We start from the raw sequence: 15,632 nt of genomic DNA, 5'->3' as shown, positions 1-15,632 counted from the left end.
GGATCCTGGGTCTGGGCTCACAGACCTGTTCTCTCGGGTCTGGGCTCAGGCATAGGCCTGGCCACCTTCTACCTTTCCTGATGGTGCTCCGGCCTCAGGGGTCCCCTCGTCTGAGCATGGCTCCTGGGGGAGCTTCTGCGAGGCCCAATGTACTGGGAGCTGACAGCCCCCCCCGCCCACCCTAGTGCCCTACGGGCTGTCCCTGCGCCTTGCCCGCCTTTGCACCGAGAACCTGCTGAAGCCTGACACCCGAGAGTGCGACCAGCTGCGCCAGGAGGTGGAGGAGAACGTAAGCACCGAAGAAGCTGATCCCGGGCAGCTGGCATCTCTGGGCTGGGTGTGAGCCGGGTGGTGGGAGAGCAAAGGGAAGCAGCCCTGGAACCTGGATTTTCCGGGCAGGAAAGGGGGGCTTCCTTGGACATGCGCCTGGCCTGGGGCCACTCTGGGATCTGTTCCCAGTGGAAGCTTCCAGAAGGGCAAAGGCGGTGTGTGTGCTCCTGGCCACAGCCCCCCACCAACCTGAGGGGTCCTCGGGGGTGGATGGCTCTGGGTGGAGAGGCTCCCCGGGCCCCGGGGCTCACAGCCCTCTTCTGCCTGGCAGCTGAACGAGGTGTACAGACAAATCGCAGGCGCGCACCAGGTCCAGCAGACCAAGTTCCGGTGGGTCCCGGGTGCCCTCGGTTGGGCGGGGGAGCTGCCCACAGACTCCAGGGGATTTTCCCGGAGCTGGTGGTGCCTCCACCCCAGGGGCCATCTGGCTCATGGTCCCCACTTTGTTTCCCACAGGCAGCAGCCCAACGCTGGGAAAAAGTGAGTTGAAGACACATGGGTAGGGTAGTCCCAGCCCCAAGCACCTGCCCCGCCCTCGCTGCCCCACCCCCACCCCCACCCCACCCCACTCTCATCCCCACCCCCACCCCCACCCTCACCCGACCCCCACCCCCACCCCCACCCTCACCCGACCCCCACCCCCACCCCCATCCTCATCCCCCACCCCCACCCCCACCCTCACCCCCACCCATCCTCATCCCACCCCCACCCCCACCCTCATCCCCCATCCCATTAGAAAGAAGGGCTGTTTGTGTCTGTCCTGGGGTAGGACCTTCACTGAACAAATACCAACACTAAGCCCTAAGCCCTCACCAAGAGCCAGCCCCTGAGCTAGAACAGGCGAACCACGGGGGACGGAGCTGCAGCCCCTCGCCCAGGGCCAGGGGTAGCCCGTGCCCAGCTCCAGTCCTCCTCCGAGGCCAGAGGCCTCGATCCTGGAGGCACAGCTGGGTGCCAGGAAGATGGTCTAGCGGGTCGCACACCTCTTTCCCAGTTCCTGCCCTGAGTCCTGGCCCCTCAGGGGGAGCGTAGGGGCGAGGGCTCCATGCAGAGAGTGCGGGGCTCACAGTGATAGACGGCAGCTCTCACTGAGCACAGCACCATCAAGAACCACTTAGACCAGCACTTTTATTTTTTATTTATGTTTTTATTTTTGTCTTTCTGTCTTTTCTAGGGCCGCTCCTGCAGCATATGGAGGTTCCCAGGCTGGGGGTCTAATCAGAGCTGTAGCCGCCGGCCTACACCACAGCCATAGCAATGCTGGATCCAAGCTGCGTCTGTGATCTACACCACAGCTCACGACAACACCAGATCTTTAACCCACTGAGCAAGGCCAGGGATCGAACCTGCAACCTCATGGTTCCTAGTTGGGTTCCTTAACCACTGAGCCGTGACAGGAACTCCTAGACCAGCACTTTTAGACCAGCCCTTGTTCTAAGGGCCTCATGTGTGTGGTGGTCTTATTCAACCTCTTAGCAACCCACTGAGGTAGGTACCATTGCTGCTCCCATTTCATAGTCGAGGAAACCGAGCATCAGAGAGGTTAAGTGACTTGCCCAAGGTCACCCAGCGATTAAGATATAGAGCCAGGATTCGAACCCAGGAAGTTCTTAACATCTTTGCTGTCCCGCCTCTACTCCTGCATCACCAGCCCGTCTTGGTGCAGCAGCTGGGACCACTGAGACTGCGGGGTGAGGGGGTGAGGGCAGCGTGGGGCCTCTGGGACTGTCTGGCTCTGAAGACCGCTTTTTGCTGCCCGGACTCTTGTCCCCCTGCCGGAGAGAGGACAGGCGGGAGGGGCGAGCAGGGACACGTGCCAGCCTCCCAGCCACTCTGCCACCTCCCCACCCGACTCCCAGGCAGGACCACACCATTGTGGACACGGTGCTGATGGCGCCCCGCTCGGCCAAGCAGGCCCTGCTGAAGCTGACGGAGAAGCACGTGGAGCAGGGGGCCTTCCACGACCTCAAGGTGGCCCGCGGCTACTACACCCTCACGGCAGACCAGGGTAGGTGGGCTTCTGCCCCGCACGGCTCCCTCTCACCTCCTGCCCCCGTGCGGCCCCCTGACCACCCCCACCGACCACTCCCCATCCCCTTCCCAGATGCCCGGGGCATGGTGGAGTTCCAGGAAGGCGTGGAGCTGGTGGATGTGCGGGTGCCTCTCTTCATCCGGCCTGAGGACGACGATGAGAAGCAGCTGCTGGTGGAGGCCATCGATGTGCCCGTGGGCACTGCCACCCTCGGCCGCCGCCTGGTAAACATCACGATCATCAAGGAGCAAGGTCCGTCGGGGGAGGGGAGCAGGGCGGGGGGCACAAGGGGGCTCCAGGGCCCCTGGTTCATCCTTACATCCAAGTGGAAGTGAGGCCTGGCCGCGTGGCCCAGGCAGGTGACTTGACCTCTGAGCCTCTGTTTCTCCATCTGTAAAATGGGTATCAGGCTCTGGGAGGGTGTGTGCCTGGTAATAAGCACTCAGTGAGGGAACTTGTCTCACAACCACTGGGGGTGCCGCATCCCTGGAACCAGCCTGCATCCCTCCCCAAGGTCTTCTCTGCCTGGGGCCTTTGTGTGTGTGTGTCTTTTTAGGGCCGCTCCCGTGGCACATGGAAGGTCCCAGGCTAGGGGTCGAATCAGAGCTGTAGCTGCCGGCCTACACCACAGCCACAGCCACAGCCATGCGGGATCTGAGCCGCATCTGTGACCTACACCACAGCTCATGGCAACACCAGATCCTTAACCGACTGAGCGAGGCCAGGGATCAAACCTGCATCTGCATGGATACTAGATGGGTTCTTAACCTGCCGAGCCACAGTGGGAACTCCATGTGGCCTTCGAACTTAGACAACGGGCTTCCCTTGGATGCCAGGACATCAAAGCGGGAAGGGAACTGGGGGCTTGTCCGCCCATCCTACCTGGAGGGGTGGGTAAGGCATCAGACACTGCCCCTGGCTTTGCCCCCCTGGCTAGCTCCTCGGGGAACCTGGACTGGTGGATAATGTCTTTCCTGCGTCCAGAGGGGGCCCATGCTGGTCCCTGCTTAGGGGCTTAGCCCTGCTCTGCCCCAGCTCCTCTCTGGTCTTGCCCCGCTCCGGGCCTCCCTTCTCTGCCCTGACCCTTCCAGGATGTCAGCTGGACACTGTTTTGGCCCCTCAGTGTTTTCTGGAAGACTTTTCCATCCCCCTCCTCCGCCCTCCCCAGGGACAGGGAGGCTGGGCTGGGCCGGGCAGGAGTGGAGAAGGGACTGGCCCGGGACCCCCTGACCGGCGCCCGCCCCCTTGCAGCCAGCGGGATCGTGTCCTTTGAGCAGCCCGAGTACTTTGTCAGCAGCGGGGAGCACGTGGCCCGCATCCCCGTCGTCCGGCGTGTCCTGGACAACGGCAGGTCCCAGGTCTCCTACCGCACACAGGACAACACAGCACATGGCAGCCGGGTGAGTCTCCACCACAGGGTCAAGGGCACATCCCAGGGACCCAGCGGGAGAAGGGCAGGGCAGCTGCCTGAGTCCCTGGCTGCAGATGGTGCCCCTGACTGGCCTCCCAAGAACAGGTCCACCTGCTCCTGCCACCCTGCAGCAGGGTGTCCTACCCCAGGGGCACGAGGCCCTGGCTGAGGCCCCATTGTGTCCAAACCATCTGTATCCCCTTCCAAGATCCCAAAATCCGGCAGGACAGCCAGCCTCTTCATCTGCTTCAGTTCAGGGACTCTTTTTTCTTTTTAGGGCGGCACCCGAGGCACATGGACGTTCCCAGACTAGGGTTCAAATAGGAGCTACAGTGGCCAGCCTACACCACAGCCACAGCAAACCAGATCTGAGCCACATCTGCAACCCACGCAGCTTGCAGTAACACCAGATCCTTAAGCCACTGAGGGCGGCCAGGGATCAAACCCGAGTCCTCGTGGATACTTGTCAGGTTCTTAACCTGTTGAGCCATGACGGGAACTCCCATGTCCCCAAGCAGACCCCCCAAGGACTGTCATTGTTTGCTAGCAGGCCCTCCCTTGGGCTATACCACAGGAGCAGCCCTTCAGGGCAGAGAGGGCCACATAGTGGGCTGGTGACCCCCTTGTCACTGGACCCCGGTCTCAGGGAGCAGCCAAATCCAGGTGGTAGACACACTTGGTTTGGCTTACAGGTTGGTTGGTTTTTCTAAATTTATTACCAGCACTTTTGTTTTTGCTCTGGCCACGCCTGCAGCATGCAGAAGTTCCAGGTCCAAGGATCAAACCCACACCACAACAGTGACAATGCCAGGTCCTTAATCCACCGAGCCGCCAGGGAACTCCACCAACATTTTAAAACTAAAAATACTTACATCAAAACTTCACTCAAAAAGTAATACTTTTGGAGTTCCTGTGGCTCAGTAGTTAACAAACCTGACTAGTATCCATAAGGAGACAGGTTCGATCCTCAGCCTCGCTCAGTGGGTTAAGGATCCAGTGTTGCCTCAAGCTGTAGTGTAGGTCACAGACTCAGCTCGGATCCTGCATTGTTGTGGCTCTGGTATAGGCCAGCAGCTATAGCTCTGATTTGACCCCTAGCCTGGGAACTTCTATATGCCACAGGTGTGGCCCTAAAAAGCAAAAAAGCAAAAAAAAAAAAAAAAAAAAAAAGTAATACTTCGCTGTATAGCAGAAATTGGCACAACATTCTAAATCGACTATACCTCAAAAAAAAAAAAAAAAAAAAACGGAAAAAAAGAAATACAGGGAGTTGCCACTGTGGCAGAGCAGGTTAAAGATCCAGCATTGTCTCTATAGCAGTGCAAGTTCCTCCCCTGGTCCAGCACAGTGGGTTAAGGATCTGGCATTGCCGTTGGCATAGGTTGCAGCTGCAGCTCAGGTTCCATCCCTGGCCCAGGAACTTCCATATGCCATGAGCGTGGGGGGAAAAAGGTAATACAGTCGAGAAGTTCACCTGGTGGCCAAGGATTTGGCGTTGTCACTGCTGGGGCTTGGGTTTGATCCCTGGTCTGGCAATTTCCACATGCCGAGGGTGCGGCCAAAAGAGTAATAATACAGTGTAGTCTTACCAGCCCACAGGCCTGCTCGGCAAATCATGGGGGCAAGTGTGTGCTCTGAAGGTCCCAGCACATACCCTCCTCTTTACCTCTTTCTATCTGTAGGAAAAGTTCTGCTCCAGTCTCCCAATAAAAATTCCAAAGAGGAATTCATATGCTGTAACTTTTTCTTTTCTTTTCTTTTCTTTTTTTTTTTTTTTTTGGTCTTTTTAGGGCCACACCCACAGCATATGGAGATTCCTAGGCTAGGGATCGAATCGGAGCTGTAGCTGCCGGCCTACACCACAGCCACAGCAACACGGGATCTGAGCCGTATCTGCAACCTACACCACAGCTCACAGCAATGCCAGATCCTTAACCCACTGAGAGAAGCCAGGGATCGAACCTGCGCCCTCATGGATGCTAGTCAGATTCGTTTCCACTGAGCCATGATGGAAACTGTCTATCATGACATTCATTGAATATGCCATATTATAGACAAGGTGGCTATCCTATTATGCTTTTTATAAAAATGCCTTGGTATTGAACCATTTTTTAAAAAAGATATTTATTATTTTCCAATTTGTTGTTTTGAAAAACTTCAAACTTACAGAAAAAAATGGGAAGATCAATAAAATGAACACCGATTTACCCTTTACCCGGTGTTTTGGGGTTGTTTTTGGCCACGCCCATGACTTACGGAAGTTCCTGGGCCAGGGGTCGAACTTGTGCCACCCCAGAGACAATGCCGGATTCTTAATCTACTGAGCCACCACAGAACTCCTGGGTGGTTTTTATTCTTCTAGAGTCACCCATGTTTTTTATTTTTCTTTTTTGGCCGCCCCGCAGCATGTGGAGTTCCCAGGCCAGGGATCAGATCTGAGCCACAGCTGTGTGACCCAAGCCCCACCTGTGGCAACACCGTATCCTTAACCCACTGTGCTGGGCTGGGGATCAAACCTGCATCCCAGTGCTCCCCAGACACCACTGATCCCTTTGTGCCACGGTGGGAACTCCAGATTCACCCATTTTTAAAAGTTATTCTCTCTCTTTCTGTATAGATATATACATGCACAAATATACATACAGATAGATCTGTATTTCTATATAACTGTAGCGAGCGAGAGAGAATTATGTTCGGTCTACTTTTGTTTGCTCAGCTATTCAAGTAAGTTGTAGACATGACGCAGACCCTAAACCCTTCTGCAGGCACCTGCTGAGAACAAGCTCACGCTACATAACTACAAGAGAATTACCAAACTTAAGAAATGTCACACAGTCCTTGTAACTTATAATTAGTCCAAGTTCAGATCCCCCCATGTTCCATATGGCCCAGTAATGTCCCTTATAGCTCCCCTCTACCCCAATTCAGAACCAGGGAAGGGTCTAGCAAAGCATTTTGTTGTCATTTGTCTTTAGTCTCCCTAAATCCAGAATAATTCCCTGGCTTTGTCTTCTGTGACTCTGACTCTTTCGAAGTGTCCCCTCCCTCCACGGGTCAGTTGTCTTGCAGGCAACTCCCGCTTTTCTTATAGTTGCTGATCTCAGCTTCTGGGTTTTATAGTCTCTGAGCTTGTCCCTCCTTGAGCAGCGAGCGGGCTTGGCTAGTGGTGCCTGGAGTTAAATGTTGGCTTGCAGCGCCACCTAGTGGTGTCGTGAGAAGGATTCCTGCACCCGTGTTGCAGTTCTCTGCCCCCCGCAGGTACACTTTTATCCCTGGATGCTTAGGAAAACTGGGGGGCATTGGAAAAAAAAAAAAAGAAGCTGGAGCTGATGGAAACCCCCTACTTGGGAGGCAGGGCCAGAGGCTGGTGGGATCCTGGACTTCAGAGCCACAGCGCAGGGAAAAGTTCTTCCCTCCCTGGGTGGGGCCTGCCAATCTCCACTCCCCCGCAGCTGAGTGTCCGCCTATGTGGGACCCTCCATATCGACATCCCTGTCTCTCTCTGTGCCTTGGTTCAAATCCCAGCTCCACCACAACTGCCTCTATGAACTCGGGTAGGTTTCTTCACCTCTGCGTGCCTCAATTTCCTCACCTGTTAAATGGGAACAATAATACATCTCACACCACTGTGAGGATGAAATAAGCTAGTATTTGTAACCTGCTCGATGCACAAGAGGAGCTGTATAAATATGAGCCGTTCTGTGTCCACGTGGGACAGTCTGTGTGTGAGCGTCTCTGCAGTATCTGTGAGGTGGGGGTGGGGGGACATGTGGCCCTGACTCATCCCTCACGCCTGACCTGACCTTGACCCCTTCCCACTCCCAGGACTACATCCCTGCAGAGGGTGAACTGCTGTTCCAACCTGGGGAAACCTGGAAGGAGCTGCAGGTGAAGCTCCTGGAGCTGCAAGAGATGGACTCCCTCCTGCGAGGCCGCCAGCCCCGCCGCTTCTACATCCAACTCAGCAATCCCAAGTTCGGGGCCCGCCTGGGCCAGCCCCACTTGGCCACTGTCATCATTGGGGACCGAGGTAAGCAGAGCCTGGGGTCAGCTTAAGCAAGGCGGGCTGGGGGCCTCTTGACTAAGGCTGACAGTCTTAGCAAGTAAAAATGCGGGATGCCCAAGTAAAGGTGACTCTCAGATAAATTATGTCCCCGTGTGTAGTAGGAGTATATCCCAGGCACTATTTGGGATATACTTATCCTTTAAAAGTGTTTGTTGTTTATCCGGAATTCTGATTTAACTAGGCATCCTCATTTATCTGGCAACCTTACTCTCAATCAGAGAGGCTGGGGCCACGTGGCCATTGGCCTGCTGGTGGCTGTAAATCCCATCCATGGGCCTTAGCTCTTTGACGTCAGCCTAAAATGTGGGTGTTCCCAGAAGGGGTCAAACAGTTCTTATGAGTCCTTAGCCTCCAGTATAATGGAGTCTGTGAGCCCACCCCAGAGAGGAGGCTTGCAGAGATGGGGGAAGAGGGGGGCCGTTGGAGGAGCAAATCTTCCCACGGGGGACATTCATTCCCTTGGCTGCCAAAGGGAGGACTGGGGCAGACAAACTCCCTCTTCCTTCTCATTCCTCCAGAGACCCTCCTGGGCCCTCCACTAAGTTTGGGAGGATGTCCTGTGCCTCACCAGTAGGGTGCCAGCCCCCCAGAGACCCCACCCCCAACCTCTGGGCAGGTCTCAGTTGAACCATGAGGGCGGGAAGAGGGCTGGTGTTTAACTGGGCATCTCGCGCCCCCTGGTGGCAAGGGTGGGTTCCTGCCTGCGCAAAGCAGGTGGCGGTGTCAGCTGGCTGCCCTGCCCTGGTGTGACCCACTGCAGATGAAGTGGACCGGAACTTTGTAAACCAGACGCTGTCATCGCCCCCACCCCCCCGGGGTGAACTGGGTGCCCCACAGAACCCCAATGCCAAGGCTGCTGGGTCCCGGAAGATCCATTTCAACTGGCTGCCCCCTCCTGGCAAGCCGACAGGGTACAGGGTAAGGTGGGGGCCAGGGAGGGTGGTGGATGGAGAGGTGGGTCACCTGAGCCAGAGGGCCCTGGAGGGAGAAGGGAGGGCACGCTGGGCCTCAGTGGGCGGAGAAACCTCTGTCCACGCCCAGGGGAGAGGGAAGACCAGTTCCTGGGATGTGGTCCCAGCAGCCCGGAAACCTCTGCTCTGGCCCAGCCCCACAGTGTGAAGCTGGCAGGTCACTCACCCCCCCGTGTCTGTGTGCAGAGCGGACCTTAGTAAGGGCAGGGGTCCGTGGAGGGACAATGGGCTCTGCACCTGCTGTCCGCCACTGACCAGCCCCGCCCCGGGAGCAGGTAAAGTACTGGATCCAGGGCGACCCCGAGTCCGAAGCCCACCTCCTCGACAGCACAGTGCCCTCAGTGGAGCTCACCAACCTGTACCCGTACTGCGACTATGAGATGAAGGTGTGCGCCTACGGGGCGCAGGGCGAGGGCCCCTACAGTTCCCTGGTGTCCTGTCGCACCCACCAGGAAGGTGAGGTCTTGCCACATCCCGCCTCACCCCCAGCTGCCCTGATGCCCGTGTGCCCGGCCCTGCCCCCTCCCCGAACTCTGTCCCCTCTCCGTCGCTGACAGCTCTCTTCCTGCACCGCCCCCCAGTCCCCAGCGAGCCCGGGCGTCTGGCCTTCAACGTCGTCTCCTCCACGGTCACCCAGCTGAGCTGGGCCGAGCCGGCCGAGACCAACGGCGAGATCACAGCCTATGAGGTCTGCTACGGCCTGGTCAACGAGGACAACCGTAAGGCTCTCTTCTTCTGCCCCCCAGGGACAGCAGCTGTGGGAGGGAGGGAGGCTACCCCGTCCCGGTCCGTGGATGAGCCCCTAGGTCTGGCTGCCTGAGGCATCATTGGGCTCATGGTCAGGTTTGGGCCGGGTTGCCTTCCAAAGCCAAGGCCAGAAGCTCTCGGGGCAGGTGGGGAATGGGAGGCCTGAGATTATACACGTGCAGTCGGGTGGCAGGTCCAGGGGTGCCTGGCCATGTAGGTAACTAAAGTGGCTCAACCTAACACGGTTCTCTGAGGGCCAGAGTGGACAGATCCAGCAAATAAAAGCAGAGGCGAGAGTCCCCATTGTGGCTCAGTGATAACAAACCCAACTAGTAGTATCCATTAGGATTCGGGTTCGATCCCTGGCCTTGCTCAGTGGGTTATCTGCTGTTGCCTGAACCGTGGTGTAGGTCACAGATGTGGCTCGGATCTGGTGTCACTGAGGCTGTGGTGTAGGCTGGCAGCTGCAGCTCCAATTCGATCCCTAGCCTGGGAACCTTCATGTGCCACAGGGGAAGCCCTAAAAAGCAAAAAAACAAAAAACAAAACACAGGACGCCCTGAACTTCAGATAAACGTTTTTCTAGTGCATTTCATGCAGGATTTTATCTGGCAGCTCTAGGCCAGAGCACCTGGTGGAACAGTTACTTCTTCCCAGCCCTGGAAGGAGGGACGGCCCCTGCCCGTTGTCAGGATGAGAAACAAGCCGAGGGAACCCAACCCCACCCCTTGCCTGGTGCAGGGCCCTCCTCCTTGCATCCTCACCTCTGTTTGGTTAGCCCTAGGAACAGAGAGCTCACCACCCCCAAATACCACCTGCAGACCCTCATGTGGGCCAGGCTCAGCCCCCCCGGGGTGACCCAGCAGGGCAGGGGGTGGCGAGATTGTTCAGGGCCTCAGGCTCCTTGCTCTTTAGTCGCCTGGCCGACCAAGCACAGGCAGCTGCCCCACATCCTCGGCCCATTCTGAATTTATAACACCGGGTCCCCCCCAGACCAAGGCGCACAGTCTCTTCTACCCCAGCTTTTAATCCTGGGAGTGACAGATGGTTTCGGCCCATGGCTTTAGCCTTCTGAGGCCTCGGGTGTGCTGATGGGTGGAGCAGCGTGCTCTGGTGGCTTAGTGGCCAAGGGTCTGGTATTGCCACTGCTGTGGCGTGGGTTTGATCCCTGGCCCGGGAATTCCCGCATGCCATGGGCACAGCCCAAAAAAAGAAAAAGGAAAAAATGTGCGGAGCCGCCCTCCCGGCCCGAGGGTATCAGCCCCTCGGTGTGGCCCCCTTCCCATCCCCCATGGCAGACAGATGCAAGGGGGATGCAGGGGGCAAGGCGCAGGGCAGCCCCGCTCGGCAGTGAACCCCGACCCCCGGCCCACAGCCAAACACCAGCCCATTCTTTGAGCATAGCTGTTTCCTGATCGGGTGGCCCCAGGCTTATCAGGTGCTGTCCTTTGGACCCCTTGGGAGACTGGGACATTTTCTCGTCTTCCAACGTGGAGGGCCCCATCTTATCACCCCTGGATTCAGGCACGGTGACTGGCTCAGGGCAGGCTCGGCTCTCCTCCTCTCTCAGGGCAGCATGTCCACCCTTCTAGGCGTCGGGGAGGAAAGCTGCTGAGCCCTGCTCTCCGCTGAGGGACCCCAGCGGCCCTCTTGCATAGCAGCCCCCCTGCCCCGGTGCCCTCAGCTCTCACGAGCTGAGGGCTTGCCCCTCCTCCTGTCCTCGCCCAGGTGACCAGGGCAGGCACAGCAGGTGTCCGAGTATCTCCGCCTCGGACTCCTCTGCAGGGCATCAGGGCTCTGGTGGTGGGCGGTGAGGCACAGGGGTGAGTGAGGGCGCCCTCGCCTCTGGAACCAGCCTCACGCAGAGGCTCACGGACACAGGGCCCCTTTACGAACTGGGAGAGGCGACAGGAGGGCTGACTTGCCACCGAGCTTGGGGACGAGTCCTTGGCGTCTTGGTGACACTTCTCTAAGCCCGTCACGCCCAGGTGCTCAGGGCCTGGCACGTGGCCGGGGTTCAATAGCTGCTCGCTCCCCGCCTCGGTCCGGGGCTGTGTGATGCTCCGGCTGCTTCAGAGGCCGGGACCAGGCCGGGAGCCGGACAGGCCCTCGGAAGCCCTCTCCCTGCCCCAGGACCCATCGGGCCCATGAAGAAGGTGCTGGTGGACAGCCCCAAGCGGCGGATGCTGCTCATCGAGAACCTGCGGGAGTCCCAGCCGTACCGCTACACGGTCAAGGCTCGCAACGGCGCAGGCTGGGGGCCTGAGCGAGAGGCCATCATCAACCTGGCCACCCAGCCCAAGCGGCCCATGTCCAGTGAGTGGGGGCACCGGGCGGACAGGGGAGGGCAGGCGGCCGAGGCTGGGCCCTGGCTCATGCCCCCCCACCCCGCAGTCCCCATCATCCCCGACATCCCCATCGTGGACGCCCAGGGCGGCGAGGACTACGAGAGCTTCCTCATGTACAGTGACGACGTGCTTCGCTCCCCGGCCGGCAGCCAGAGGCCCAGCGTCTCCGATGACACTGGTGAGGGAGCCTGGGGCCCCTGCGAGGAAGGTGGGGATCCTGGGGAGAGGGCGAGGCTGTCACTGGTGTCCTGAGAGAGCAAAAGGGCCCGTGACCCCTGGGCATGAACGTCAGAACTCAGAGTCCCTTTTTGGCCCCAGAAGATTACCTGCCAAGCCGGCAGTTTGGCAGACACAATGCTGGCTCTGGGTACAGAGGGGACGAAGCTGACGTGGCCCTCGTGGATCGTGTGCACGTGCCCGGGGCAGAGGCACAGGGGCTCAGGCACATGGGACTGGCAAGTTTTGAGTCCGGAAGGCCCCCCAGCCGTGCCATGGAGTCAGGCCACGGCCGAGGCCACGTGGGAGGAAGCAGGCCTGGCCCAGAGGCCCCCCGAGCAGCCACCTGGTTCTGGGCCACGCCGGCCCTGCTCCTCCTCTGCCCTTGATTCCTGCACAGGGTGATGCAAAGAGCCCTCAACTGGGACTCTTGGGGACTCAGTTTTAGCCCTGGCTCCATTGTGGGAATCCAGGCCATCACTTACCCTCTCTGCGCCTCAGTCTTCCCATCTGTAAAACGGGATGCCAGTCCCACACCACTATGAGTGAAAACCCTCCAGGATTTGTATTTCCTCCCATCCTTGCCTATACCTGGCCTCCAGGGGGCCGAGCTGGGGTTTAAGGACCCCAGCCCAGGGGTCTTGAGGGTCTAAGATGAAGAGCAGCTGGTGTGAATCGGGTGCTGGAGCTCAGCAACACTACACTGGGCTTGGGAAGCCCTCTGGCTCCTGGACTTGTCCCTGGGGGCAGGCAGGCAGGGGAGCGAAGACTCCGTTATACAGATGGGAAACTGAGGCTCAGAGCAGGAAGTCGCACGGCTGGCGACAGAGCCAGGGCTCTGGCCCCTGGGTCTCCCCCACCAGCTGTGGCCCAGGCTGCCCTCTTCTATCTCTCGGATGGGTGCCAGGCTCCCCTGCACCCACTCAGCCGAGAGAGCCCAAGAACGGCCTCACCCAGCCCCTCCGCGCAGCCGCCCGCGCCCGCTGGCGGTGCCAACGCGGCCCTTCGTTGTTCCCAAGGCAGCGGCTGGAAGTTCGAGCCCCTGCTGGGGGAGGAGCTGGACCTGCGGCGCGTCACGTGGCGGCTGCCCCCGGAGCTCATCCCGCGCCTCTCCGCCAGCAGCCGCCGCTCCTCCGACTCCGCCGAGCTGCCCCGCGGGCCCCCGGAGGACGGCGGCGGGGGCCTGCGGGGCACTGGCGGGGAGGGAGGTGACCGGCACACCCCAACCCACACCCACCTAGGCTCAGGGCTCCAGCCAGAGCCTGCTTCGGCCAGGCTACCCATTAAGGCCTGGCTGTGACCCCAGAGCCCAGGGCCCCCAGGGCCGGCGTCTGGGCTCTCCCCAAAGCTGGACTGCCCCCCTCCCCAGGCCATATAGCATCCAAGTCTGCTGTGTCCAGGGGGCAAGGGCTGGTACCCAAGGACACCCAGGGACACGAGGGCAGGCGTCTGGGGGCTCTCAGGGCCCTGGGCTCACTGCAGGGACAGTGAGTCCCCCAGCTGAGGTCAGCAGCCATCCACAGTGGCATCCTCCTGGGCCAGAGGACCTGAAGGCAAAAGCCTGGGGGCCCCTTGGACTCCCTGCAGGGACCTGGGGGCCTCTGTCCCTGGTTGTAGTTACACCAAAGGCCCCCAGAGGGTAGGTGACCCCAGGAATGCCCAGGGTCGTGGCTGCCCCCAGGGCTCCGGGTCTGGTGCGGGCCTGGCCAGGTGACCCCGCTGTCCCCCCGCAGAGCACCTGGTGAACGGGCGGATGGACTGTGCCTTCCCGGGCAGCGCCAACTCCCTGCACAGGATGACCGTGAGCAACGCCGCCTACGGCCCCCACCTGAGCCCGCACCTGCCCCGCCACGTACTGAGCACGTCCTCCACGCTCACGCGGGACTACCACTCGCTGACCCGCACGGAACACTCGCACTCGGCCACGCTGCCCCGGGACTACTCCACCCTCACCTCCCTCTCCTCCCAGAGTGAGTGCCCCTCCGGCTGATCCACGCCTCCAGCGCCCCCGCCCACCGGCCCCCTCCTGCCCCCTCCTGCCCCCTCCTGCCCATCCTCCAGCCCACACTTCCCGGCCTCACTCTGGTTTTGTCCCGCCCTAGGCCTCCCTCCCATCTGGGAAGACGGGAGGAGCAGGCTTCCGCTGTCCTGGGCCCTGGGGGCCCGGAGTCGGGCTCAGATGAAGGGGTCCCCCCGCTCCGGGGACTCACGGGACTCTATAATCCTGGCTGGGCGGCCAGCAGCGCTCTCTTGGCGCCCAGGTAGTGGGGGGCACCATCCTGTGTCGCACAGCTGTCCTGCTCCACCTCGCAGCCATCCACCACTGCCGCCACCGCCCATACCGCCTCACCCTCCATCCCATCCACATCCATGCTGGTGCCTGACACAGCCTCTGTCCTCGCGGGGTGCCAGGCGGGGGGGGGGGGGTCGACGCACAGGCTCACCCTCTCTCTCAGCACAGGCCATGCCCACACCCACCCTGAGAACACTTGGGAGGTGCTGGGTGGCCTGGACAGGGTGAGGGGGTCAGTACAGACACTACAGCTGAGGGAGCTCCGCCCCGGGACCCTGAGGCAGACTGACCGTGGCCTTCTGTCTCCAGACTCCCGCTTGGCTGCGGGTGTGCCCAACACACCCACCCGCCTGGTGTTCTCGGCCCTGGGACCCACATCTCTGAAAGTGAGCTGGCAGGAGCCACAGTGTGAGCGGGCACTGCAGGGCTACAGCGTGGAGTACCAGCTGCTGAATGGCGGTGAGGCGTGGCTGCTGTCGGGCTGTGGGGGCACAACCTGGCCCCATGCTGACATGCCCATCCAGAATCCACCCACGTCCCCTAAACATGAATGCCCCCCTCCCCGTGTTACCGAGAGCAACTATCCTTTCCAAGCCCCCCCTCTTCTGAGTCCTCATCCATCTCCCCTGGCCTCTCTCCAGGTCATTCCCACTGCTAGGTTTGCCCTAACAAGGCCTCACTGGCCTAGGGACCCAGGGCCTCTGCTGGCCTATGAGATGCCTTTTTGGGAATCTGGCATCTCTCTGGACAGACACACATCAACATGGCCTGGACCCATAAACGGCCAACACACACAGATGGGATTTCAGGTTCCATATATCCCTTGCACAGTGTACAACCTGAACAACCATCCATACCATACACGCCTGACGCCACCTGTATCCAAACCACAGCTAATCCTTGGGCGGGGGGGGACATTTAGGCCAGGGGTAGGATGATAAGGAATCACGCTGCTCCACCATCTGCCTCCACCCCCTTCCCAGGTGAGCTGCATCGGCTCAACATCCCCAACCCCAGCCAGACATCAGTGGTGGTAGAAGATCTTCTGCCCAACCACTCCTACGTGTTCCGCGTGCGGGCCCAGAGCCAGGAAGGCTGGGGCCCAGAGCGCGAGGGCGTCATCACCATCGAGTCGCAGGTGCACCCACAGAGCCCACTCCTTCCCCTGCCGGGTGAGTTGCCCCCCACCCCCATAGTTGCCCCCACCCTGCCACCCAC

General features: G+C 59.8%; 1 protein-coding gene across 1 annotated transcript in view; it reads left to right on the top strand.

The window, feature by feature from the left end:
* ITGB4 (integrin subunit beta 4) overlaps positions 1–15,632 on the top strand; it is a 34,310-nt gene that overhangs the window by 17,488 nt on the left and 1,190 nt on the right. The window contains 17 exon segments of the mRNA XM_021066622.1: positions 186–289; positions 602–660; positions 787–810; positions 2,190–2,338; positions 2,435–2,614; positions 3,614–3,762; positions 7,599–7,803; positions 8,600–8,757; positions 9,086–9,266; positions 9,392–9,529; positions 11,691–11,873; positions 11,952–12,083; positions 13,141–13,329; positions 13,855–14,091; positions 14,224–14,382; positions 14,724–14,873; positions 15,398–15,586. Of these exon segments, the coding sequence (XP_020922281.1) occupies positions 186–289; positions 602–660; positions 787–810; positions 2,190–2,338; positions 2,435–2,614; positions 3,614–3,762; positions 7,599–7,803; positions 8,600–8,757; positions 9,086–9,266; positions 9,392–9,529; positions 11,691–11,873; positions 11,952–12,083; positions 13,141–13,329; positions 13,855–14,091; positions 14,224–14,382; positions 14,724–14,873; positions 15,398–15,586 (2,586 nt within the window).

Source organism: Sus scrofa, chromosome 12 (assembly GCF_000003025.6).
Source record: "Sus scrofa isolate TJ Tabasco breed Duroc chromosome 12, Sscrofa11.1, whole genome shotgun sequence".
NCBI classification, from domain to species: domain Eukaryota; kingdom Metazoa; phylum Chordata; class Mammalia; order Artiodactyla; family Suidae; genus Sus; species Sus scrofa.
The sequence above is the reverse complement of the archived record's forward strand: the minus strand, read 5'-3'. Positions and strand labels throughout refer to the sequence as shown.